The sequence below is a fragment of the Oncorhynchus clarkii genome, chromosome 16, assembly GCF_045791955.1.
Source record: "Oncorhynchus clarkii lewisi isolate Uvic-CL-2024 chromosome 16, UVic_Ocla_1.0, whole genome shotgun sequence".
Lineage (NCBI taxonomy): Eukaryota > Metazoa > Chordata > Actinopteri > Salmoniformes > Salmonidae > Oncorhynchus > Oncorhynchus clarkii.
The window spans coordinates 65,639,678-65,667,457 of NC_092162.1; the positions used below are offsets into that span (position 1 = coordinate 65,639,678).

At 47.4% G+C, this 27,780-nt stretch overlaps 1 protein-coding gene across 1 annotated transcript; it reads right to left on the reverse strand.

Moving 5' to 3' along the window:
* Positions 1 to 527: 527 nt before the first annotated feature.
* Positions 528 to 27,780, reverse strand: LOC139368930 (short transient receptor potential channel 4-associated protein-like). Its single transcript, XM_071108430.1, has 19 exons — positions 27,630 to 27,780; positions 26,976 to 27,104; positions 26,698 to 26,814; positions 26,540 to 26,597; positions 26,385 to 26,440; positions 25,966 to 26,094; positions 25,519 to 25,720; positions 24,288 to 24,476; positions 9,320 to 9,462; positions 8,789 to 8,917; positions 8,624 to 8,682; positions 8,385 to 8,486; positions 8,197 to 8,280; positions 8,015 to 8,105; positions 7,764 to 7,904; positions 7,509 to 7,620; positions 5,274 to 5,386; positions 4,851 to 5,057; positions 528 to 3,346 (listed from the first exon to the last, which is right to left on the reverse strand). The coding sequence occupies exons 1-19, from the start codon at positions 27,744 to 27,746 to the stop codon at positions 3,209 to 3,211; spliced, it is 2,316 nt and encodes a 771-aa protein (XP_070964531.1). The 5' UTR covers positions 27,747 to 27,780; the 3' UTR covers positions 528 to 3,208.

The window sequence follows — 27,780 nt, forward strand, 5'->3', positions numbered from 1 at the left end:
AGATGGTTGTCCTTCTGGAAGGGTCACCCATCTCCACACAGGAACTCTGGAGCTCTGTCAGATTGACCATCAGGTTCTTGGTTCCTTACCAAGGCCCTTCTCCCGATTGCTCAGTTTTCCCGGGCGGCCAGCTCTAGGAAGAGTCTTGGTGGTTCCTAACTTCTTCCATTTATGAATGATGGAGGCCACTGTGTTCTTGAGGACCTTCAATGCTGCATACATGTTTAGGTACCCTTCCCCAGATCAATGCCTCAACACAATCCTGTCTCAGAGCTCTAGACAACTCCTTCAACCTCATGGCTTGGGTTTTAGTCTGACATGTTCTGTCAACTGAGGGACGTTTATTATAGACAGGTGTGTGCCTGTCCAATCAATTAAATTTACCACAGGTGGACTCCAATCAAGTTGTAGAAACATCTCAAGGATGATCAATGGAAATATGATGCACCCGAGCTCAATTTCGAGTCTCATAGCAAAGGGTCTGAATACTTATGTAAATAAGGTATCTTTTTTTGTTATAAATGTGATAAATTGTATTAAAACCTGTTTTCGCTTTGTCATTATGGGGTATTGTGTGTTGATTGATAAGGAAAATTAGTTTTCTTGTCAATTTTAGAATAAGGCTGTAACGTAACGAAATGTAGAAAAAGGCAAGTGGTCTGAATACTTTCCGAATACACTGTATATCCACCATTTTTGTCAAATTGCTCAGTAAATTTGGTTCGGATTCATTAATAGACAGCGACATTTAAATCTTGTTTTAAGCAAATTTAAGTCAGGACTGAGACTGAACCAATCAACACCTCTTGGAAAGCCATGCTGGTATGTTTTTTGCATAAACATGTGTGTAATTGTCCCACAGAAATATAAAACCTATCCCAGGGTTAGGTTAAGACTGAGGTGGGCTTTGCTCCTTTCATATTTATTTTCATCCTAATTCCCCAGTCCCTGCCGATGACAAGCATACCCATAACATGATGCTGACACCACAATACTTGAACATACTAAAAGGATCAACAACATTGCATTCACTTCATATTACTGGCCTGTATGACAAAGTGTAAAGAAAGAAGCCTGTGTTAAAAAAATACATTCTGTTTGCAACAAGGCTGTTAAAACCTGCAAATAAATGAACTTTTTGGCCTAAAATAAAAACGACAGTAGGGGATCAAGTTCAATACAACAGAGTGAAACTCTGCCTATTTACAAATATTGTGGGCTGCAGCATCATGTTATGGGTATGCTTGTCATCGGCAGGGACTGGGGAGTTTGTTAGGATCTAAAGAAATATGAAACTAGCAAAGCCCAGGTAAAATGTAACAGGAAAACCCATCCGTCTTCTGAAATGGCTTTCCAAGACGTGTGGAGTGTTCTTGAGTGGTCTAGTCTCAGGCCTGACTTAAGTCTGCTTGCAGAATGAAGTGGAGGCCTGCTAGTACCCCTTAATTAAACTCTTGTGCTTTCAGATGACTGCAATGGGTGTTAAGTATTTGACATGTGTGTTCAAATAGCAATGATTTGTGATAAGACTAACACAAACCAACGCCATGTTAAAAGATGAAATACTTAAATAGCCTTTGACAGGACTGTCCATTGTCAACAATAGATTGTACTTTACATCCATGTGTTGTAGTGAATTAAAGCACTTAAATAAAAAGACGAATCCAAAGTGGTGTTCTATTATTTATCTCATTCGCTTTACAAAGTGAAGTTACAGATACTTACCTGTGTATTAGATGAACACACACATACTCTCACTCACTTTCTGAGAAGAGCTCAGACATAAGCCCAGTGTCACATACAGATACGCATTCTGAAACAGGGAGTCTCGTATCCTCGTGCCATAAGTTAATAAGCATCTTTCCTAACGTTATTTTAGGATGGTCTCCTCTGTGTTGTCGGACACAAGACATTCATGCTTCTGGCGAGTCCCATGTTCCAGAGCCTTGTATCGACCTTGTCCTTCGCCTAAATACTTTATCATTTACATGGATCAGTTCTTTAAATATAGAGTCCCTTTTTAGACCACCAAAATAAAACAATTGCTTGTCCCTTAAATATCAATGTTTTGGTCCCACTTGTATTAAATGTCACTAAAACATTTTGACATGGTAATGAGATACCGTTAGATAGAGTAATGTTCTTTTCCCTGTTGGTGTACTTGACTGTTGACTGCACAATAAAATGGATTTAACATGCTTTATATCTGCAAACAAATTCAAAATGGATTGTGTTAAAACCTCTCCTTCGTGTTTGACTATTACACTAGCACCAAAACAGGTATACCAGTTGTAAGTACTAACCGTGTATATGTACCCACTATATCTGCCAGTGTAATTACCATGTAAATGCAGGGTTTTGGTACCACTCAATATGAAGTTGGACCGTCGTTTTTTTGCCAGAGGGTAGGAAGGTTTCCACTAGTTACCACAGCCACAAAGACTCCATGGGCTATAACGTAATAATTAATATAAACAAAAATGAGCATTTTAGTCCTAATTTAAGATTAGACATAAGGTTAGCAGTGTGGTTAAAGTTAGGTTTGAAATTCCATTTTAAGAATAGAAATTAGAGAAATAGGCAGGGGGTTATGACTTTGTGGCTGTGGTAACTAGTGACAACCGGGTACGAGAAATCTCCCTTCTGTTAGTGAAAGGCTGCTGATCGGCTGACTGTTTTCCCCCACAGATAAAACAGAATGGAAACTCCAGCATGTGACACACCCCAACACAGCTATGCACCAGATGAGGCTGGTGGGAGGAGCTATAGGAGGACAGGCTCATTGTAATGTCTGGAATGGAATAAATGGACCAGTATCAAACCCAAACATACAGAAACCACGTTTAACCCAACCCATTTATTCCATTCCAGACACTACAATGAGCTCGTCCTCCTATAACTCCTCTCCCCAGCCTCCACTGCTAAACACACACGACACAAGCATACGCATCCACTCCTACAGCCAATACTCACACACCCACTAAAGCATATCCACACACACACACACAAATGCAAAAATACATACACATGCCCAAAACTGTGCACACAGTCATTCTGTACACCGATGGATCCCTGAATAACAGCTATGTGAAGAAGTGAGCGCTCAGATCTGTTCAGTCTTCAGGTGATTGAGACATTGCCTCCTCTTTTTTCTCTCTTCTTTCCATCCCCCCATCTTTTCCCTTTTCCAGAGACGGCTTCCCAGGGACTAAACTTCCAGAAAGTCTCTTCCCAGATCCATGTAGGCCTCGTCGATGTAGCTGGCTATGGCACATTGTGAAGTCCGGTCTGAGTCCAACAGAACCGACACGGTCTCCTTCCAATAGGTGAAGAGGATACAGGAGCTCTGTTGCAGATTGGAGAGAGAGAGAATGGTAGGAAAGAAGAGAGAGAGAGTCAATGGTACGAGGGGAGAGAGAGAGACAATGGTACGAGGGGAGAGAGAGACACAATGGTACGAGGGGAGAGAGAGAGACAATGGTACGAGGGGAGAGAGAGAGATAATGGTACGAGGGGAGAGAATGGTAGGAAAGAGAGAGAGAATGGTAGGAAAGAGAGAGACAATGGTACGAGGGGAGAGAGACAATGGTACGAGGGGAGAGAGAGAGACAATAGTACGAGGGGAGAGAGAGAGACAATGGTACGAGGGGAGAGAGAGAGACAATGGTACGAGGGGAGAGAGAGAGAGAATGGTAGGAAAGAGAGAGACAATGGTACGAGGGGAGAGAGAGAGACAATGGTACGAGGGGAGAGAATGGTAGGAAAGAGAGAGAATGGTACGAGGGGAGAGAGAGAGAGAATGGTACGGAGGGAGAGAGAGAATGGTACGGGGGAGAGAATGGTACGAGGGGAGAGAATGGTAGGAAAGAGAGAGAATGGTACGAGGGGAGAGAGAGAGACAATAGTACGAGGGGAGAGAGAGAGACAATGGTACGAGGGGAGAGAATGGTAGGAAAGAGAGAGAGAATGGTACGAGGGGAGAGAGAGAGACAATGGTATGAGGGGAGAGAATGGTAGGAAAGAGAGAGAATGGTACGAGGGGAGAGAGAGAGAATGGTACGGAGGGAGAGAGAATGGTACGGGGGAGAGAGAGAATGGTACGGAGGAGAGAGAGAATGGTACGAGGGGAGAGAATGGTACGAGGGGAGAGAGAGACAATGGTACGAGGGGAGAGAGAGAGACAATGGTACGAGGGGAGAGAGAGAGAGAATGGTAGGAAAGAGAGAGACAATGGTACGAGGGGAGAGAGAGAGACAATGGTACGAGGGGAGAGAATGGTAGGAAAGAGAGAGAGAATGGTACGAGGGGAGAGAGAGAGACAATGGTATGAGGGGAGAGAATGGTAGGAAAGAGAGAGAATGGTACGAGGGGAGAGAGAGAGAATGGTACGGAGGGAGAGAGAATGGTACGGAGGGAGAGAGAGAATGGTACGGGGGGAGAGAATGGTACGAGGGGAGAGAATGGTACGAGGGGAGAGAGAGACAATGGTACGAGGGGAGAGAGAGAGACAATGGTACGAGGGGAGAGAGAGAGAATGGTAGGAAAGAGAGAGACAATGGTACGAGGGGAGAGAATGGTACGAGAGAGAGAGAGTGATAGGAGAGAGAGAATGATAGACAGGGAAAGGGGATATCTAGTCAGTTGCACAACTGAATGCATTCAACAGAAATGTGTTTCCTCATTTAACCCAAAGAGAGAAATACAACAGTAAGTCAGTCAACCACAATAGAACAGAACATGGTTTAGTTTACAGGTAACCTAATACAGAATTACCACCATAGAGTAGGCAGCATTCAAGGAACAACGGTCGGTGTGTGTGTGTGTGTGAGCGCATTGGGGAGGACACTCACGTTCTCCAGACAGGTGCTGTCCTTGTCCTTGTTGAGGTAGTGGCGCTGCCAAAAGCACAGCAGGTTGTGGAAGTTGTTGAGCAGGCAGCCGGGGTATTTCTCTGTGTACTCCTTCTCTCTCAGGGCGTTGAGATAGAGGGACAGCTTACTCCGTCTCCTGGCCAGCATCAATACCACCAGGCTGGTGTTCAGACAGCTCACATTCTCCTAACATTGGAAGGGTCCAGCCACCATCAAACAGAAGGGAAAGGATCACCGCCCGTTAACATGTAGATGATCCAGACAAGTGTATGTCTCAATATGAGAAACAAGAAATAGAGGAATGTAAAGTCTACGATCGCTAGGAGGAGGATGCAATGCCATGACAGTCATTAGCATTACAGTACACCCGACAACAGACAATGGGATAGGGGGGTTTCTTGCCTGTGTGAGCGTCTGCACGTTGATGATGTTGACGAGCCTGAAGAGGATGGTTAGTCTGTTCTCCACGCGGACCATGTAGGACAACAGACTGCACTCTGACAGCACCTCCACAACTACAGGGCAGACACAGACAAAGAGAGAGACAGAGACAGACAGCGAGACAGACAGCGAGACAGACAGAGACAGAGACACACAAACAGAGAGAGACAGAGACAGACAGCGAGACAGACAGCGAGACAGACAAACAGCGAGACAGACAGACAGCGAGACAGACAGACAGCGAGACAGACAGACAGCGAGACAGACAGATAGCGAGACAGACAGACAGAGACAGACAGACAGCGAGACAGACAGACAGAGACATGGAGGAGTCAGAGGTGGATTTCTACAAACACCAAGAGTAGACATAACCCACTGGTTGAATCAATGTTGTTTCCACGTCACTTCAACCTAAAAAAAATGTATATGACATTGAATCAACATGGGGAAACTGGTCTTATTTTTAACCATCTTTGAACCTAAAGCCAATGACACGGTGTCATGTTTTGTTGAACTCACATTAGTTGACAACTTGACCAAATGGAAATCATAACTGGACGTTGAACTGATGTCTGTGCCCAGTGAGAATATTCCACTACTTCAAAGCCTCCTGAGGCTTCAAGTGGGTTTACTTTCATTTGACCTTTATTTTACCAGGCTGGTCAAATAAAGAACAGATTCATATTTACAATGACTGCCTGGTCAATGCTGTTGTGGGGGTTCTAAAGCTGACACATGGAATTGTTTTAAGGTGGTCATTCTGTGGATCGTTTAGCTATTGGATTTAGAATTATTTAATAAAATGTGCATTTTGGCCTTTAGAAACGCATTGAATAACACATTCATAAGATGGCAACAACAACAAAGAAGTCCAAAAATAAAATCATTAAGTAACAAGGTTTTGACGTGTCTGTCCTATATCCAGGATATATATCCTGAGCATTTTTATGTTCATTTCTAAACCTGCTTTCCCTTTGTCATTATGGGGTATTGTGTGTAGATTGCTGAGGATATATTTTTTATCCATTTTAGAATAAGGCAGTAACGTAACAACGTGGAAAATATATATATAACATATTCCACATTTTCTTATGTTACAGCGTTATTCTAAAATGGATAAAAAAATATTTATACACCAAAAAACTAAAAAAGAAATACATTATTTACATAAGTATTCAGACCCTTTGCTATGAGACTCGAAATGGAGCTCAGGTGCATCGTGTTTCCATTGATCATCCTTGAGATGTTTCTACAACTTGGAGTTCACTTGTGGTAAATTCAATTGATTGGACATCATTTGGAAAGACACACACCTGTCTATATAAGGTCCCACAGTTGACAGTACAAGTCAGAGCAAAAACCAAGCCATGAGGTGGAAGGACTTGTCCGTAGAGCTCTGAGACAGGATTGTGTCGAGGCACAGATCTGGGGAAGGGTAGCAACATATTTCTGCAGCATTGAAGGTCCCCAAGAACACAATGGAAGAAGTTTGGAACCACCAAGACTCTTCCTAGAGCTGGTTGCCCGGCCAAACTGAGCAATCGGGGGAGAAGGGACTTGGTCAGTGAGGTGTGGAAATGGGAGAACCTTCCAGAAGAACAATCATCTTTGGAGCACTCTACCAATCAGGCCTTTATGGTAAGTGGCCAAAGGGAAGCCACTCCTCCGTGAAATGGCACATGACAGCCCGCTTGGAGTTTGCCAAAAGTCACCTAAGATTCTCTGGTCTGATGAAACCAAGATTGAACTATTTGGCCTGAATGACAAGCGTCACATCTGGAGGAAACCTGGCACCATCCCTACGGTGTGTGTGTATATATAATTATTTTACACATATTTAACTCCTTTTTTTTTTAATAGGTTGCCACAAAACGACCTTCATACTTCCATCAATGTTTTTAAACTGGTACTGGTTACCTTCAGACTAGTCTCGGATCACAGAGCAAAACGGAGAACACCATAGTGTTTGTGAGTTAGTTTGTAACCCAAACGGTTCGGACGCTACAAACAGAAGTTGGCACATTGATGGTACAGACTTCAGATGAATCCAGACACTGGTGGGGGGCCGTAGAGCAAAACAGAGACCACCACTTAGATTGACGCACCGGTGGGTCAGTCGACTCTTGAGGATTAACACGTTTCCACAGCCACAAACGTGTTCACCGCTTGGCCTAAGACTATTTTCTATGGACCTACCTCTCACATCGTCAGTCTGGCTCTCGAAGCGGTCCAGGGACAGGATGATACAACGCACCAGCATGTTGGAGTCCACCAGAGAGCTGTTGATCTGGGTCATGAACGTCTGGAACTAACACAGGAAGCAGAAATGAAACCAAACATGTATTAAAAGGAAGTGATCTCTAGGGTTAAGCTAGAAAGTGGACTGCACTCCCTTTCCATCGGTCTGATCCTCATTCTTTTGAAGTGCCTCTCCCCTGGGCAGTGTCCTACCTTCTCCTCTGTGTTGACGTATTTGTTGAACCTCTTGAAGGAGTCGATGTTGAACTTCATGAGTTCCCCCAGCAGGTCAAAGTAACTCTGCAGCACATCCCTGGACTTACAGCCGCTGTCTATGATGCAGAACAGGATGTGCTGGAAGGACAGAGAGGAGAGGGATTTAATAGGAGGTTTTAAATTAAGACTTGAAGGCGGTTGTATCATAGGTGTGTGTGGCTTCGCTGGCTTGGCAACAGCCTCCGTACCTCCAGCAGGCCTCTCTTGAGCAAGAACACCTGGTCAGCGTAGGAGGTGGATCCTCTCAGGAAGCTCTCCACCGCCCTCGCCTGCCAGAACCTACAGACAGACAGGGGTTTAACCCTCGTCATCAGGTATAGAAAGAGGAAGACGTTTCCCTAATCAACTCCTGGAGTCAACACACACTCACCTGAATGAGGATTCGGCCGGTTCTTTCTTCATGACTGAAAGTAGCCGTGTCAGGAGGCCCTTTTTACCATCACAGATTAGATTTCTATATATATAGAGAGAAAATATCCAACGCAATGGAGGATTTGTCAAATTCAGAAACACAAAATGTCGTCCATCCCTGTACCCCTGCCTAACTAACAGCCCAACCTGTCCGTGTTGACGAGAGCCTCCACCTCAGGGATGTTGGCCTTCAGAGAGATGGCACTGAGCTCATTCAGCTCCTGAGCGTTCAAGAGGAGATACTTGTTCCTGAGAGGGAGGAGGAAAGAACAGACATGATCCAAATGACAGAGTCACTGAACATGAGTGTACCAAACTCAGTACCAGACCATATGTCTAATTCCACAGAAATACAGTTTAAATCATACTGTCTGTACTGAACTCACTCATGATGGTCGCTGAAGCTCTGGAGTAGTCGTAGAAAATGGATTTTAAAGGAGATCTCCTGTGTGAGTGAGATCGAGAGAGGATGAACCAGTGAGGGCTACAATAGAGGTGCTTAGTGTTACAGTGCCATTGAGCTCATTCCCAGAGCAGAGAGGTCATCTTACCGGGCTGCAGTCACAGTTCTGGTTCTGGCCGTGGAGGACGTGGGTGGACGTCTGCTTTCTCCAGATCAGCTTGTCAAACAGGTTGTTGAGACCTGGAATCAGTTTGAACTCTGCAAGCATTCTGTGAACCTGTTTACAAGGCACCATATCTTTACATTGTATAAAGCCCAGACCGTATACCACAGGTATGACCAGACAGGTTATTTTTTATTGGTCTAATTCCATTAGTAACCAGTTTATAACAGCAATAAGGCACCCCAGGGGTTTGTGGTATATGGCCAATATACCACGGCTAAATGCTGTATCCAGGCACTCTGCGTTGCATCTTGCAGAAGAACAGCCCTTAGCTGTGGTATATTGGCCATACACCACCCCCCCAGGACTTACTGCCTAACTTTACATTAGCAGATGTCACAAAGTACTTAGCAGACAACCAACCTAAAACCACAAAAGGCAAGGAATGCAGAGGCACAGTGGAAAAACTTTACAATCTCAGTTACTGATTGAAGCAAGTCCAGCTATCTGTCTCACCTGGTTCCTCTGGCGGCCTATGAGGAGCACACAGAGCACATAGAGAACCTCCACCTTGTACATGATCTCATGGACGATCTTCATGGACTGGGGCAGACTGTGCCTGAGAGGACTGGTGACCAGAGAGCTCTCATCTGGCGACTCTGAGAAAGAAACACATTAAGATTCAGGGATGATAACTGGTGAGGGGCCCAAAAAAAGGTGACAAAACAAATTCAGTTAAATCCAAGAAAAGTTGTAAGATGCCTATTTTCCGATATTTTGACTAACAATGTGACACACCAGGCCAAATAACACGATAGAGTAGTATCGTGATACTGCTAATAAATTATGCAGTCCTAAGCCAATGTAGCTTGTTATTCGTTAGCTATCCAGGTAACATGACCAAACAAGGTTGTTTGAGTAGCCCTCGAGTAGTTTAGAAATATAAAATGAGCGACAATTCGAGGTAGAAAAGGGGAGAAGGTAGTTCCGGAGGTTTGGTTTTCAGTGATGTAAAGGCACGAGAATGACTGACTGTGCTCCGTTTTCCTCTATGGCACTGAGCCTAGTCAGACTGCCCTGCTTGTTCTTACAGAAGCTATTAAAAGATATATGTATTCACTACGCTCGCGCTGTGAGCCGCTCCAATAATTAAACAAATGTAACAGAAAACCCAGACCACCATCAGTTTTAAAATATTATTTAGCCATGATGGGAGATGAGCAAAAAGAACAGCTGAGTAGGATAATGGCTGGTTAGGGGATGATGCTGTCTGTCCAAAGCTGAGTAGGATAATGGCTGGTTAGGGGATGATGCTGTCTGTCCACAGCGGAGTAGGATAATGGCTGGTTAGGGGATGATGCTGTCTGTCCAAAGCTGATTAGGATAATGGCTGGTTAGGGGATGATGCTGTCTGTCCAAAGCTGAGTAAGATAATGGCTGGTTAGGGGATGATGCTGTCTGTCCAAAGCTGAGTAGGATAATGGCTGGTTAGGGGATGATGCTGTCTGTCCAAAGCTGAGTAGGATAATGGCTGGTTAGGGGATGATGCTGTCTGTCCACAGCGGAGTAGGATAATGGCTGGTTAGGGGATGATGCTGTCTGTCCAAAGCTGATTAGGATAATGGCTGGTTAGGGGATGATGCTGTCTGTCCAAAGCTGAGTAAGATAATGGCTGGTTAGGGGATGATGCTGTCTGTCCAAAGCTGAGTAGGATAATGGCTGGTTAGGGGATGTGGCTGGCTGTCCACAGCTGAGTAGGATAATGGCTGGTTAGGGGATGATGTTGTCTGTCCACAGCTGAGTAGGCTAATGGCTGGTTAGGGGATGATGCTGTCTGTCCACAGCGGAGTAGGATAATGGCTGGTTAGGGGATGATGCTGTCTGTCCACAGCGGAGTAGGATAATGGCTAGTTAGGGGATGATGCTGTCTGTCCACAGCGGAGTAGGATAATGGCTAGTTAGGGGATGATGCTGTCTGTCCAAAGCTGAGTAGGATAATGGCTGGTTAGGGGATGATGCTGTCTGTCCAAAGCTGAGTAGGATAATGGCTGGTTAGGGGATGATGCTGTCTGTCCAAAGCTGAGTAGGATAATGGCTGGTTAGGGGATGTGGCTGGCTGTCGACAGCTGAGTAGGATAATGGCTGGTTAGGGGATGATGTCTGTCTACAGCTGAGTAGGATAATGGCTGGTTAGGGGATGATGCTGTCTGTCCAAAGCTGAGTAGGATAATGGCTGGTTAGGGGATGATGCTGTCTGTCCACAGCTGAGTAGGAAAATGGCTAGTTAGGGGATGATGCTGTCTGTCTCCAGCTGAGTAGGATAACGGCTGGTTAGGGGATGATGTTGTCTGTCCACAGCTGAGTAGGCTAATGGCTGGTTAGGGGATGATGCTGTCTGTCCACAGCTGACTAGGCTAACGGCTGGTTAGGGGATGATGCTGTCTGTCCACAGCGGAGTAGGATAAAGGCTGGTTAGGGGATGATGCTGTCTGTCCAAAGCTGAGTAGGATAATGGCTGGTTAGGGGATGTGGCTGGCTGTCCACAGCTGAGTAGGCTAACGGCTGGTTAGGGGATGATGCTGTCTGTCCAAAGCTGAGTAGGATAATGGCTGGTTAGGGGAAGATGCTGTCTGTCCACAGCTGAGTAGGCTAACGGCTGGTTAGGGGATGATGCTGTCTGTCCACAGCTGACTAGGCTAACGGCTGGTTAGGGGATGATGCTGTCTGTCCACAGCGGAGTAGGATAATGGCTGGTTAGGGGATGATGCTGTCTGTCCAAAGCTGAATAGGATAATGGCTGGTTAGGGGATGATGCTGTCTGTCCACAGCGGAGTAGGATAATGGCTAGTTAGGGGATGATGCTGTCTGTCCACAGCTGAGTAGGCTAACGGCTGGTTAGGGGATGATGCTGTCTGTCCACAGCTGAGTAGGATAATGGCTGGTTAGAGGATGATGCTGTCTGTCCAAAGCTGAGTAGGATAATGGCTGGTTAGGGGATGATGCTGTCTGTCCACAGCTGAGTAGGATAATGGCTGGTTAGGGGATGATGCTGTCTGTCTGTCCACAGCTGAGTAGGATAATGGCTGGTTAGAGTGATGCTGTCTGTCCAGGAGTAGGATAATGGCTGGTTAGGGGATGATGATGCTGTCTGTCTGTCCACAGCTGAGTAGGATAATGGCTGGTTAGGGGATGATGCTGTCTGTCCACAGCTGAGTAGGATAATGGCTGGTTAGGGGATGATGCTGTCTGTCCACAGCTGAGTAGGATAATGGCTGGTTAGGGGATGATGCTGTCTGTCCACAGCTGAGTAGGATAATGGCTGGTTAGGGGATGATGCTGTCTGTCCACAGCTGAGTAGGATAATGCCTGGTCAGGGGATGTGGCTGGCTGTCCACAGCTGAGTAGGATAATGCCTGGTTAGGGGATGATGCTGTCTGTCCACAGCGGAGTAGGATAAAGGCTGGTTAGGGGATGATGCTGTCTGTCCAAAGCTGAGTAGGATAATGGCTGGTTAGGGGATGATGCTGTCTGTCCACAGCTGAGTAGGATAATGGCTGGTTAGGGGATGATGCTGTCTGTCCACAGCTGAGTAGGAAAATGGCTAGTTAGGGGATGATGCTGTCTGTCTCCAGCTGAGTAGGATAACGGCTGGTTAGGGGATGATGTTGTCTGTCCACAGCTGAGTAGGCTAATGGCTGGTTAGGGGATGATGCTGTCTGTCCACAGCTGACTAGGCTAACGGCTGGTTAGGGGATGATGCTGTCTGTCCACAGCGGAGTAGGATAAAGGCTGGTTAGGGGATGATGCTGTCTGTCCAAAGCTGAGTAGGATAATGGCTGGTTAGGGGATGTGGCTGGCTGTCCACAGCTGAGTAGGCTAACGGCTGGTTAGGGGATGATGCTGTCTGTCCAAAGCTGAGTAGGATAATGGCTGGTTAGGGGAAGATGCTGTCTGTCCACAGCTGAGTAGGCTAACGGCTGGTTAGGGGATGATGCTGTCTGTCCACAGCTGACTAGGCTAACGGCTGGTTAGGGGATGATGCTGTCTGTCCACAGCGGAGTAGGATAATGGCTGGTTAGGGGATGATGCTGTCTGTCCAAAGCTGAATAGGATAATGGCTGGTTAGGGGATGATGCTGTCTGTCCACAGCGGAGTAGGATAATGGCTAGTTAGGGGATGATGCTGTCTGTCCACAGCTGAGTAGGCTAACGGCTGGTTAGGGGATGATGCTGTCTGTCCACAGCTGAGTAGGATAATGGCTGGTTAGAGGATGATGCTGTCTGTCCAAAGCTGAGTAGGATAATGGCTGGTTAGGGGATGATGCTGTCTGTCCACAGCTGAGTAGGATAATGGCTGGTTAGGGGATGATGCTGTCTGTCCACAGCTGAGTAGGATAATGGCTGGTTAGGGGATGATGCTGTCTGTCCACAGCTGAGTAGGATAATGGCTGGTTAGGGGATGATGCTGTCTGTCCACAGCTGAGTAGGATAATGGCTGGTTAGGGGATGATGCTGTCTGTCCACAGCTGAGTAGGATAATGGCTGGTTAGGGGATGATGCTGTCTGTCCACAGCTGAGTAGGATAATGCCTGGTCAGGGGATGTGGCTGGCTGTCCACAGCTGAGTAGGATAATGCCTGGTTAGGGGATGATGCTGTCTGTCCACAGCGGAGTAGGATAAAGGCTGGTTAGGGGATGATGCTGTCTGTCCAAAGCTGAGTAGGATAATGGCTGGTTAGGGGATGATGCTGTCTGTCCACAGCGGAGTAGGATAATGGCTGGTTAGGGGATGATGCTGTCTGTCCACAGCGGAGTAGGATAATGGCTAGTTAGGAGATGATGCTGTCTGTCTACAGCTGAGTAGGATAATGGCTGGTTAGGGGATGATGCTGTCTGTCCAAAGCTGAGTAGGATAATGGCTGGTTAGGGGATGATGCTGTCTGTCCACAGCGGAGTAGGATAATGGCTAGTTAGGGGATGATGCTGTCTATCTACAGCTGAGTAAGATAATGGCTGGTTAGGGGATGATGCTGTCTGTCCACAGCTGAGTAGGCTAACGGCTGGTTAGGGGATGATGCTGTCTGTCCACAGCTGACTAGGCTAACGGCTGGTTAGGGGATGATGCTGTCTGTCCACAGCAGAGTAGGATAATGGCTGGTTAGGGGATGATGCTGTCTGTCCACAGCTGAGTAGGATAATGGCTGGTTAGGGGATGATGCTGTCTGTCCACAGCGGAGTAGGATAATGGCTAGTTAGGGGATGATGCTGTCTGTCCACAGTTGAGTAGGATAATGGCTGGTTAGGGGATGATGTCTGTCCACAGCTGAGTAGGCTAACGGCTGGTTAGGGGATGATGCTGTCTGTCCACAGCTGAGTAGGATAATGTCTCGTTAGGGGATGATGCTGTCTGTCCACAGCGGAGTAGGATAATGGCTAGTTAGGGGATGATGCTGTCTGTCCAAAGCTGAGTAGGATAATGGCTGGTTAGGGGATGATGCTGTCTGTCCAAAGCTGAGTAGGATAATGGCTGGTTAGGGGATGTGGCTGGCTGTCCACAGCTGAGTAGGATAATGGCTGGTTAGGGGATGATGTTGTCTGTCCACAGCTGAGTAGGCTAACGGCTGGTTAGGGGATGATGCTGTCTGTCTACAGCTGAGTAGGATAATGGCTGGTTAGGGGATGATGTCTGTCCACAGCTGAGTAGGATAATGGCTGGTTAGGGGATGATGATGTCTGTCCACAGCTGAGTAGGATAATGGCTGGTTAGGGGATGATGCTGTCTGTCCACAGCTGAGTAGGATAATGGCTGGTTAGGGGATGATGCTGTCTGTCCACAGCTGAGTAGGATAATGGCTGGTTAGGGGATGATGCTGTCTGTCCACAGCGGAGTAGGATAATGGCTGGTTAGGGGATGATGCTGTCTGTCCAAAGCTGAGTAGGATAATGGCTGGTTAGGGGAAGATGCTGTCTGTCCACAGCTGAGTAGGCTAACGGCTGGTTAGGGGATGATGCTGTCTGTCCACAGCTGACTAGGCTAACGGCTGGTTAGGGGATGATGCTGTCTGTCCACAGCGGAGTAGGATAATGCCTGGTTAGGGGATGATGCTCTCTGTCCACAGCTGAGTAGGATAATGTCTCGTTAGGGGATGATGCTGTCTGTCCACAGCGGAGTAGGATAATGGCTAGTTAGGGGATGATGCTGTCTGTCCAAAACTGAGTAGGATAATGGCTGGTTAGGGGTTGATGCTGTCTGTCCAAAGCTGAGTAGGATAAAAGCTGGTTAGGGGATGTGGCTGGCTGTCCACAGCTGAGTAGGATAATGGCTGGTTAGGGGATGATGCTGTCTGTCCACAGCTGAGTAGGCTAACGGCTGGTTAGGGGATGATGCTGTCTGTCTACAGCTGAGTAGGATAATGGCTGGTTAGGGGATGATGTCTGTCCACAGTTGAGTAGGATAATGGCTGGTTAGGGGATGATGATGTCTGTCCACAGCTGAGTAGGATAATGGCTGGTTAGGGGATGATGCTGTCTGTCCACAGCTGAGTAGGATAATGGCTGGTTAGGGGATGATGCTGTCTGTCCACAGCTGAGTAGGATAATGGCTGGTTAGGGGATGATGCTGTCTGTCCACAGCGGAGTAGGATAATGGCTGGTTAGGGGATGATGCTGTCTGTCCACAGCTGACTAGGCTAACGGCTGGTTAGGGGATGATGCTGTCTGTCCACAGCGGAGTAGGATAATGCCTGGTTAGGGGATGATGCTGTCTGTCCACAGCTGAGTAGGATAATGTCTCGTTAGGGGATGATGCTGTCTGTCCACAGCGGAGTAGGATAATGGCTAGTTAGGGGATGATGCTGTCTGTCCAAAACTGAGTAGGATAATGGCTGGTTAGGGGATGATGCTGTCCAAAGCTGAGTAGGATAATGGCTGGTTAGGGGATGTGGCTGGCTGTCCACAGCTGAGTAGGATAATGGCTGGTTAGGGGATGATGTTGTCTGTCCACAGCTGAGTAGGCTAACGGCTGGTTAGGGGATGATGCTGTCTGTCTACAGCTGAGTAGGATAATGGCTGGTTAGGGGATGATGTCTGTCCACAGCTGAGTAGGATAATGGCTGGTTAGGGGATGATGCTGTCTGTCCACAGCTGAGTAGGATAATGGCTGGTTAGGGGATGATGCTGTCTGTCCACAGCTGAGTAGGATAATGGCTGGTTAGGGGATGATGCTGTCTGTCCACAGCTGAGTAGGATAATGGCTGGTTAGGGGATGATGCTGTCTGTCCACAGCGGAGTAGGATAATGGCTGGTTAGGGGATGATGCTGTCTGTCCAAAGCTGAGTAGGATAATGGCTGGTTAGGGGAAGATGCTGTCTGTCCACAGCTGAGTAGGCTAACGGCTGGTTAGGGGATGATGCTGTCTGTCCACAGCTGACTAGGCTAACGGCTGGTTAGGGGATGATGCTGTCTGTCCACAGCGGAGTAGGATAATGCCTGGTTAGGGGATGATGCTGTCTGTCCACAGCTGAGTAGGATAATGCCTGGTTAGGGGATGATGCTGTCTGTCCAAAGCTGAGTAGGATAATGGCTGGTTAAGGGATGTGGCTGGCTGTCCACAGCTGAGTAGGATAATGGCTGGTTAGGGGATGATGTTGTCTGTCCACAGCTGAGTAGGCTAACGGCTGGTTAGGGGATGATGCTGTCTGTCTACAGCTGAGTAGGATAATGGCTGGTTAGGGGATGATGTCTGTCCACAGCTGAGTAGGATAATGGCTGGTTAGGGGATGATGCTGTCTGTCCACAGCTGAGTAGGATAATGGCTGGTTAGGGGATGATGCTGTCTGTCCACAGCTGAGTAGGATAATGGCTGGTTAGGGGATGATGCTGTCTGTCCACAGCTGAGTAGGATAATGGCTGGTTAGGGGATGATGCTGTCTGTCCACAGCTGAGTAGGATAATGCCTGGTCAGGGGATGTGGCTGGCTGTCCACAGCTGAGTAGGATAATGCCTGGTTAGGGGATGATGCTGTCTGTCCACAGCTGAGTAGGATAATGCCTGGTTAAGGGATGTGGCTGGCTGTCCACAGCTGAGTAGGATAATGGCTGGTTAGGGGATGATGCTGTCTGTCAACAGCTGAGTAGGATAATGGCTGGTTAGGGGATGATGCTGTCTGTCCACAGCTGAGTAGGATAATTGCTAGTTAGGGGATGATGCTGTCTGTCCACAGCTGAGTAGGATAATGCCTGGTTAGGGGATGTGGCTGGCTGTCCACAGCTGAGTAGGATAATGCCTGGTTAGGGGATGATGCTGTCTGTCCACAGCTGAGTAGGATAATGGCTGGTTAGGGGATGATGCTGTCTGTCCAAAGCTGAGTACGATAATGGCTGGTTAGGGGATGATGCTGTCTGTCCAAAGCTGAGTAGGATAATGTCTCGTTAGGGGATGATGCTGTCTGTCCACAGCGGAGTAGGATAATGGCTAGTTAGGGGATGATGCTGTCTGTCCAAAGCTGAGTAGGATAATGGCTGGTTAGGGGATGATGCTGTCTGTCCAAAGCTGAGTAGGATAATGGCTGGTTAGGGGATGTGGCTGGCTGTCCACAGCTGAGTAGGATAATGGCTGGTTAGGGGATGATGTTGTCTGTCCACAGCTGAGTAGGCTAACGGCTGGTTAGGGGATGATGCTGTCTGTCTACAGCTGAGTAGGATAATGGCTGGTTAGGGGATGATGTCTGTCCACAGCTGAGTAGGATAATGGCTGGTTAGGGGATGATGATGTCTGTCCACAGCTGAGTAGGATAATGGCTGGTTAGGGGATGATGCTGTCTGTCCACAGCTGAGTAGGATAATGGCTGGTTAGGGGATGATGCTGTCTGTCCACAGCTGAGTAGGATAATGGCTGGTTAGGGGATGATGCTGTCTGTCCACAGCGGAGTAGGATAATGGCTGGTTAGGGGATGATGCTGTCTGTCCAAAGCTGAGTAGGATAATGGCTGGTTAGGGGAAGATGCTGTCTGTCCACAGCTGAGTAGGCTAACGGCTGGTTAGGGGATGATGCTGTCTGTCCACAGCTGACTAGGCTAACGGCTGGTTAGGGGATGATGCTGTCTGTCCACAGTGGAGTAGGATAATGCCTGGTTAGGGGATGATGCTGTCTGTCCACAGCTGAGTAGGATAATGTCTCGTTAGGGGATGATGCTGTCTGTCCACAGCGGAGTAGGATAATGGCTAGTTAGGGGATGATGCTGTCTGTCCAAAACTGAGTAGGATAATGGCTGGTTAGGGGATGATGCTGTCTGTCCAAAGCTGAGTAGGATAATGGCTGGTTAGGGGATGTGGCTGGCTGTCCACAGCTGAGTAGGATAATGGCTGGTTAGGGGATGATGTTGTCTGTCCACAGCTGAGTAGGCTAACAGCTGGTTAGGGGATGATGCTGCCTGTCTACAGCTGAGTAGGATAATGGCTGGTTAGGGGATGATGTCTGTCCACAGCTGAGTAGGATAATGGCTGGTTAGGGGATGATGATGTCTGTCCACAGCTGAGTAGGATAATGGCTGGTTAGGGGATGATGCTGTCTGTCCACAGCTGAGTAGGATAATGGCTGGTTAGGGGATGATGCTGTCTGTCCACAGCTGAGTAGGATAATGGCTGGTTAGGGGATGATGCTGTCTGTCCACAGCGGAGTAGGATAATGGCTGGTTAGGGGATGATGCTGTCTGTCCACAGCGGAGTAGGATAATGGCTGGTTAGGGGATGATGCTGTGTGTCCAAAGCTGAGTAGGATAATGGCTGGTTAGGGGAAGATGCTGTCTGTCCACAGCTGAGTAGGCTAACGGCTGGTTAGGGGATGATGCTGTCTGTCCACAGCTGACTAGGCTAACGGCTGGTTAGGGGATGATGCTGTCTGTCCACAGCGGAGTAGGATAATGCCTGGTTAGGGGATGATGCTGTCTGTCCACAGCTGAGTAGGATAATGCCTGGTTAGGGGATGTGGCTGGCTGTCCACAGCTGAGTAGGATAATGGCTGGTTAGGGGATGATGCTGTCTGTCCACAGCTGAGTAGGATAATGGCTGGTTAGGGGATGATGCTGTCTGTCCACAGCTGAGTAGGATAATGGCTGGTTAGGGGATGATGCTGTCTGTCCACAGCTGAGTAGGATAATGCCTGGTTAGGGGATGATGCTGTCTGTCCAAAGCTGAGTAGGATAATGGCTGGTTAGGGGAAGATGCTGTCTGTCCACAGCTGAGTAGGCTAACGGCTGGTTTGGGGATGATGCTGTCTGTCCACAGCTGACTAGGCTAACGGCTGGTTAGGGGATGATGCTGTCTGTCCACAGCGGAGTAGGATAATGCCTGGTTAGGGGATGATGCTGTCTGTCCACAGCTGACTAGGCTAACGGCTGGTTAGGGGATGATGCTGTCTGTCCACAGCGGAGTAGGATAATGCCTGGTTAGGGGATGATGCTGTCTGTCCACAGCTGAGTAGGATAATGCCTGGTTAGGGGATGATGCTGTCTGTCCAAAGCTGAGTAGGATAATGGCTGGTTAGGGGATGTGGCTGGCTGTCCACAGCTGAGTAGGATAATGGCTGGTTAGGGGATGATGTTGTCTGTCCACAGCTGAGTAGGCTAACGGCTGGTTAGGGGATGATGCTGTCTGTCTACAGCTGAGTAGGATAATGGCTGGTTAGGGGATGATGTCTGTCCACAGCTGAGTAGGATAATGGCTGGTTAGGGGATGATGCTGTCTGTCCACAGCTGAGTAGGATAATGGCTGGTTAGGGGATGATGCTGTCTGTCCACAGCTGAGTAGGATAATGGCTGGTTAGGGGATGATGCTGTCTGTCCACAGCTGAGTAGGATAATGGCTGGTTAGGGGATGATGCTGTCTGTCCACAGCTGAGTAGGATAATGGCTGGTTAGGGGATGATGCTGTCTGTCCACAGCTGAGTAGGATAATGGCTGGTTAGGGGATGATGCTGTCTGTCCACAGCTGAGTAGGATAATGGCTGGTTAGGGGATGATGCTGTCTGTCCACAGCTGAGTAGGATAATGCCTGGTCAGGGGATGTGGCTGGCTGTCCACAGCTGAGTAGGATAATGCCTGGTTAGGGGATGATGCTGTCTGTCCACAGCGAAGTAGGATAATGGCTGGTTAGGGGATGATGCTGTGTGTCCAAAGCTGAGTAGGATAATGGCTGGTTAGGGGAAGATGCTGTCTGTCCACAGCTGAGTAGGCTAACGGCTGGTTAGGGGATGATGCTGTCTGTCCACAGCTGACTAGGCTAACGGCTGGTTAGGGGATGATGCTGTCTGTCCACAGCGGAGTAGGATAATGCCTGGTTAGGGGATGATGCTGTCTGTCCACAGCTGAGTAGGATAATGGCTGGTTAGGGATTGATGCTGTCTGTCCACAGCGGAGTAGGATAATGGCTGGTTAGGGGATGATGCTGTGTGTCCAAAGCTGAGTAGGATAATGGCTGGTTAGGGGAAGATGCTGTCTGTCCACAGCTGAGTAGGCTAACGGCTGGTTAGGGGATGATGCTGTCTGTCCACAGCTGACTAGGCTAACGGCTGGTTAGGGGATGATGCTGTCTGTCCACAGCGGAGTAGGATAATGCCTGGTTAGGGGATGATGCTGTCTGTCCACAGCTGAGTAGGATAATGCCTGGTTAGGGGATGTGGCTGGCTGTCCACAGCTGAGTAGGATAATGGCTGGTTAGGGGATGATGCTGTCTGTCCACAGCTGAGTAGGCTAACGGCTGGTTAGGGGATGATGCTGTCTGTCCACAGCTGACTAGGCTAACGGCTGGTTAGGGGATGATGCAGTCTGTCCACAGCTGAGTAGGATAATGGCTGGTTAGGGGATGATGCTGTCTGTCCACAGCGGAGTAGGATAATGGCTGGTTAGGGGATGATGCTGTGTGTCCAAAGCTGAGTAGGATAATGGCTGGTTAGGGGAAGATGCTGTCTGTCCACAGCTGAGTAGGCTAACGGCTGGTTAGGGGATGATGCTGTCTGTCCACAGCTGACTAGGCTAACGGCTGGTTAGGGGATGATGCTGTCTGTCCACAGCGGAGTAGGATAATGCCTGGTTAGGGGATGATGCTGTCTGTCCACAGCTGAGTAGGATAATGCCTGGTTAGGGGATGTGGCTGGCTGTCCACAGCTGAGTAGGATAATGGCTGGTTAGGGGAAGATGCTGTCTGTCCACAGCTGAGTAGGCTAACGGCTGGTTAGGGGATGATGCTGTCTGTCCACAGCTGACTAGGCTAACGGCTGGTTAGGGGATGATGCTGTCTGTCCACAGCTGAGTAGGATAATGGCTGGTTAGGGGATGATGCTGTCTGTCCACAGCGGAGTAGGATAATGGCTGGTTACGGGATGATGCTGTCTGTCCACAGCTGAGTAGGATAATGGCTGGTTAGGGGAAGATGCTGTCTGTCCACAGCTGAGTAGGCTAACGGCTGGTTAGGGGATGATGCTGTCTGTCCACAGCTGACTAGGCTAACGGCTGGTTAGGGGATGATGCTGTCGGTCCACAGCTGAGTAGGATAATGGCTGGTTAGGGGATGATGCTGTGTGTCCAAAGCTGAGTAGGATAATGGCTGGTTAGGGGAAGATGCTGTCTGTCCACAGCTGAGTAGGCTAACGGCTGGTTAGGGGATGATGCTGTCTGTCCACAGCTGACTAGGCTAACGGCTGGTTAGGGGATGATGCTGTCTGTCCACAGCTGAGTAGGATAATGCCTGGTTAGGGGATGTGGCTGGCTGTCCACAGCTGAGTAGGATAATGGCTGGTTAGGGGATGATGCTGTCTGTCCACAGCTGAGTAGGATAATGGCTGGTTAGGGGATGATGCTGTCTGTCCACAGCGGAGTAGGATAATGGCTGGTTAGGGGATGATGCTGTCTGTCCAAAGCTGAGTAGGATAATGCCTGGTTAGGGGATGATGCTGTCTGTCCACAGCTGAGTAGGATAATGCCTGGTTAGGGGATGTGGCTGGCTGTCCACAGCTGAGTAGGATAATGGCTGGTTAGGGGATGATGCTGTCTGTCCACAGCTGAGTAGGATAATGGCTGGTTAGGGGATGATGCTGTCTGTCCACAGCGGAGTAGGATAATGGCTGGTTAGGGGATGATGCTGTCTGTCCAAAGCTGAGTAGGATAATGGCTGGTTAGGGGAAGATGCTGTCTGTCCACAGCTGAGTAGGCTAACGGCTGGTTAGGGGATGATGCTGTCTGTCCACAGCTGACTAGGCTAACGGCTGGTTAGGGGATGATGCTGTCTGTCCACAGCGGAGTAGGATAATGCCTGGTTAGGGGATGATGCTGTCTGTCCACAGCTGAGTAGGATAATGTCTCGTTAGGGGATGATGCTGTCTGTCCACAGCGGAGTAGGATAATGGCTAGTTAGGGGATGATGCTGTCTGTCCAAAACTGAGTAGGATAATGGCTGGTTAGGGGATGATGCTGTCTGTCCAAAGCTGAGTAGGATAATGGCTGGTTAGGGGAAGATGCTGTCTGTCCACAGCTGAGTAGGCTAACGGCTGGTTAGGGGATGATGCTGTCTGTCTACAGCTGAGTAGGATAATGGCTGGTTAGGGGATGATGTCTGTCCACAGCTGAGTAGGATAATGGCTGGTTAGGGGATGATGATGTCTGTCCACAGCTGAGTAGGATAATGGCTGGTTAGGGGATGATGCTGTCTGTCCACAGCTGAGTAGGATAATGGCTGGTTAGGGGATGATGCTGTCTGTCCACAGCTGAGTAGGATAATGGCTGGTTAGGGGATGATGCTGTCTGTCCACAGCGGAGTAGGATAATGGCTGGTTAGGGGATGATGCTGTCTGTCCAAAGCTGAGTAGGATAATGGCTGGTTAGGGGAAGATGCTGTCTGTCCACAGCTGAGTAGGCTAACGGCTGGTTAGGGGATGATGCTGTCTGTCCACAGCTGACTAGGCTAACGGCTGGTTAGGGGATGATGCTGTCTGTCCACAGCGGAGTAGGATAATGCCTGGTTAGGGGATGATGCTGTCTGTCCACAGCTGAGTAGGATAATGCCTGGTTAGGGGATGTGGCTGGCTGTCCACAGCTGAGTAGGATAATGGCTGGTTAGGGGATGATGCTGTCTGTCCACAGCTGAGTAGGATAATGGCTGGTTAGGGGATGATGCTGTCTGTCCACAGCTGAGTAGGATAATGCCTGTTTAGGGGATGTGGCTGGCTGCTCAAACCCAAAACTCATTCTGATATGACATAGCTGACATCACTCTGAACTCTGATGAGCTATTTGTATAACGCGTAGGGATGCATTCTGTTACATTTATCTCTTATTCTTATCCGTATTTTTGGAAACTGCATTTTTGGTTAGGGGCTCCTATGTAAGCATTTCACTGTAAGGTCTACTACACCTGTTGTATTAGGTGCATGTGACTAATACAATTTGATTTTGATTTGATTTGTGCTCAGTCATTCATTTCGATATGAGAAACATATCAAATCAAATGTTATTTGTCACATGCGCTGAATACAACAGGTGTAGTAGACCTTACAGTGTACTGCTGAATACAACAGGTGTAGTAGACCTTACAGTGTACTGCTGAATACAACAGGTGTAGTAGACCTTACAGTGTACTGCTGAATACAACAGGTGTAGTAGACCTTACAGTGTATTGCTGAATACAACAGGTGTAGTAGACCTTACAGTGTATTGCTGAATACAACAGGTGTAATAGACCTTACAGTGTACTGCTGAATACAACAGGTGTAGTAGACCTTACCATGAAATCTTTACTTACAAGCCCCTAACCAACAATGTAGTTCAATAAATAGAGTTAAGAATTTTTTTTACTAAATAAACTACAGTAAAAAAAATAAAAAAAATACAATAAAATAACAATAACGAGGCTATATTCAGGGGTGCCGGTACCGAGTCAATGTGTGGGGGTACAGGTTAGTTGAGGTAATTTGTACATGTAGCTAGGGGTGAAGTAACTATGGATAGATAATAAACAGAGAGTAGCAGCAGTGTAAAAAACTTGATTAATTGTTCAGCAGTCTTAAGGCTTGGGAGTAGAAGCTGTTGAGTAGCCTTTTGGTCCTAGACGTGGGGCTCCGATAATGCTTGCCGTGCGGTAGCAGAAAGAAGAGTTTATGACACCATTATTAGTGATCACACAGGGAGAAGATCTGCTTGCTCATTTCTTTTATAGCCCAATGGGTGATACACTCTGCACTTTGTCAGATTATTATTATTTTTTTTACAGATCTACACATTCACTTTGAAATCAAAACGGCCAAAAGTGACGAGTTCACATCCCTGAAGATTATGGCATCACACGTGACTGTAAAGTGGGTCACATTCTGAACCGTATTACTGACGTAAGAAAACAGTGAACAGCGGTCCGTTATACCGTCAGCATATCTCAGATGACCGGAGCGTGGCGTGTGGGCATGTGTGTGAGGGAGAGTGCATGTATTATCTACTGGTCTGACCTGTGCTGCTCTGCTCGGCGTCCTCTGTGGCCATCTGCATAAGAGTGTCCAGCACCAGGGCGTTGTCCAGCAAGGTGTACCAGTCCTGAAGCTCCAGCAGCAGGCTGGATGCCCCCGAGGCCTCAGACACCTTCCTGGTAGCCAGCTTACACAGCCGCTCAATGAAGCCCGGGATGTTCAGCAGGGCCACTGATGCACACAGGTGTTCAATCAAAAATAAATCCCATGAATGACTGAAACTTAAGTCCATCTCAGCTCGCGTGCCACATCGCGATTTACAAACTCAACGGAGGGCATCACAGCTTGTTTTTTTAGGACTGATTTGTTTGTCAAAACAAAGGGCAGGTATTTGAAACTATATATGTTCATCTAGTTGTGTACGTTCAAGTGTGATCTTCGGTGTTTCTTTAAGACAAAATAATAATTTCCCCCCCCAAAAAAGTGACAGAACTTTAACCCCAGCGCACAGAGAGAGAACAGATTATTTCATTATCAATTTACTGTTTCCCATTAAAGTGGCAATCAGCAGTCAAAACAATAACAAAGCGTCGCTGTTTCACTAAAAAGCTGCAACACGGGGCTGGAGAAATGCAACATGGGGCTGGAGAAATGCAACACGGGGCTGGAGAGATGCAACACGGGGCTGGAGAAATGCAACACGGGGCTGGAGAAATGCAACACGGGGCTGGAGAAATGCAACACGGGGCTGGAGAAATGCAACACGGGGCTGGAGAAATGCAACACGGGGCTGGAGAAATGCAACACGGGGCTGGAGAAATGCAACACGGGGCTGGAGAAATGCAACCACTCTAAAATTCATAAACAGAGCTATGGATGCAAGGACTGACCATCCAAGATATCAAAATTATACTTAGTTTACAAACATCGGAGTAAAACAATCTTATATTTTGGGTTCTGATAGGGTACGAGAGTTGAACTAAGCTTATGAGGCATTTATAAGTTATATTCTCAAATAATCAATAGGTATAGATCATTAACCATTAAGTCCAAAAATGGATGTAACTACTGCAGATTGCCCCTTTAACTGAGTGCTAAGGAAACATTGAGGAGTACAAATCCATCATGTTTTATTCTCATTCATCGCTGAGCAATAGAGGGACAGGTAATTTGCAAGGATTTTCTTCATTAAATGCTAGTCATATGAAGCATCATTATATGTGACAACACCTTCTATTCTCTCTCCCTGGTCTGATGGTGAGAGCTGTCTTACCCTGGTTGACTTCAGAGTGGGAAGGGCAAAGGTTGGTCTTCTGCTGGGCGTTTTTAGCCAGCAGTGTGTGCTTGTCATCGTTGCCCAGGTCCGGCTCAGTGATGGTGACTGACAGGATGCGGCAGAAGTTGGCCAGCTGCTGCTGGTTGAAGCTCTGGACCAGACTGGGCAGGTTGGGGATGCCCTCCAGCTGGATCATCTCCTGGAGCATAAAGATGAAGGTACAAGTTATTAGGGTCATTCCACTTCAAACTGGCAAAGGAAGAATTATTCTGGAATGCTTCTTATCTGTTTCTAACTACAGAAACCATTTCATCTAAAATGGTGGGTGTCATGGCTTGCTGAAATGTCATGGAACAACTCTAATGTTTTCGTGAATCTTTTGGCCATGACCAGTGGTAACTGCAAATATGTAAGGACTGACATAGTGATAGTATGCATCCTTACCTTCCTGACCCCAAGAATGTCCTCAATCAATGTGGCAGTTTGCAAAAATGTCTTCTTGTTTGACATGAGCGTAAACAAAAACATGACAAAGTCATCTCGTGATGCCAGACTTTTAGTGACTCCTTCCATCTGAAAGTGAGGGAAAGCTCATGATTAACCTTCCCCGACTAAAAGAAAGGAAAGAGGGTGGACGCCATCCTCCGTCAGACAGTGTTAAAGGAAAACTCCACCCAAAAACAATATTTTGGTGTTTGTTTCATTAGTCCATTTTTGACATAGTCCCAAAATGTTTTGCATGTCAGCAATCAAGATTTCATGATATGTAACTTTCATATGATGCAGCGTTTGGCATCATACAGAGAGGATTTCTGTATTTCTTACATGTATTCAAACACTTTATCTAAGGCATTGATACTTACACATATACAACAATTGTACAGAACACTTAAACAATCCTTGACGAGGTCATCACTCACTGTAATGAGAACATATGTTAGAATATATATTGAAGGCATAAAAAAAATTGGTTCCTCACATTTGCAAAACTATGACAAAGGAATGTAATATGGTTTACTTTTCGGGAAATTGGTCTGCGTGGTCAGGGTGGGTCTCATCAGAATCTCCACTAGTAACTGAGGACAAAGGAGAAATTAAAACCCTGACATAGCAAATATGGTCACTGACAAGACCGTCGGCTCTATATGCCTTTGTTCCAACATGTTGGAGACTCACATCAACGCCGCCAAAGAGGTCAAAGGTGTATGTGTTGGGAGAGGTGGACTCCTGTGCTGTTCTCCTCTCCTCTGTCACAAACGACATTGCCTCCATGGAGAGAAAAGATGCCACTTCCTACCACACCATAGAGAGAACACAAACACGTCATGAACAACATCTGTCAGCTCAGCAACAATCACCATCACAGCTACCACGAGGAAAACAAACCTGAAACAGTCGCCTGTAAAGAGGGGCATTACAACGCCAACGAGGTCAGGGAAGAGTAATTATTGCACCTTGATAATGGAGTGGATCTGGGAGAGGTCACTGTTGAGGTGGCTGCTGTCAAACAGTCTCTGCAGCATCACTGGAATCCCATGCCACTTGGCCTGATGGTCCCTCTCTTGAAGTAGGGCCTCAGACATCTGAGGACAAGGAGGGAACACCATAGGAACAAGAAAATGTCAAGGATAGGGAAATGCAGTACATAAATAAGTGATCCCCCTCTGAGTGTATATTAAACAGACAAGATATACACACACACACGCGTCATTGCCCTAATTTGAGGGGCTATACCAGTTGATGTTTAAAATGTGATAGCTGTAGCCTGGAGGGGTTGCTGTGACAACTTTTCCAGTGATCAGCAAGGAAGCTAGCGGACATGGTGAAGGAAGTTTATTTTACTTCATTCACCATGGAGTGGAGTTTAGTCCGCTACAAGGAAGCCATCCATCTTAGTGAAGTAGATAACGTAATAGCTAGCATATTAACTTGTTAGCTAGCTAATAAAAAAACTACCTACATACACTTCCACTACATTAGCTAGCCGTTTGCACAGCGCTCCGTTCCGCGTAGACGTAACTAGCTATCAACCTAGCTAGCTAGGTTTTCTCCGTCCCAAACCCTTACAATCTCAGCTTTTAGGAAGGATGTATAAATGTGTATTTTACCTCTGTGCCTCGACTAAGTCCCCCGCCACTAATTTGTCCATGTCTGATCCTTGTAAGTATGTTTTTATTACTATTTCTTCGGGTCCGAGAGGGCCCGAGTCGCTCTGTTGTCGCCATACTTCCTCTTTCGCTTGTCTAAACAGGAAGTTAC

Bases quoted from the DNA above. Each gene is read 5' to 3' on its own strand.
- LOC139368930 (XM_071108430.1), bottom strand. From the start codon at position 27,746: ATGGCGACAACAGAGCGACTCGGGCCCTCTCGGACCCGAAGAAATAGT. The intron at 27,105-27,629 runs GTAAAATACACA...CCTTGTCCTCAG, and splicing joins GACTTAGTCGAGGCACAGAG to ATGTCTGAGGCCCTACTTCA. The intron at 7,905-8,014 runs GTACGGAGGCTG...CTGTCCTTCCAG, and splicing joins TCAAGAGAGGCCTGCTGGAG to CACATCCTGTTCTGCATCAT.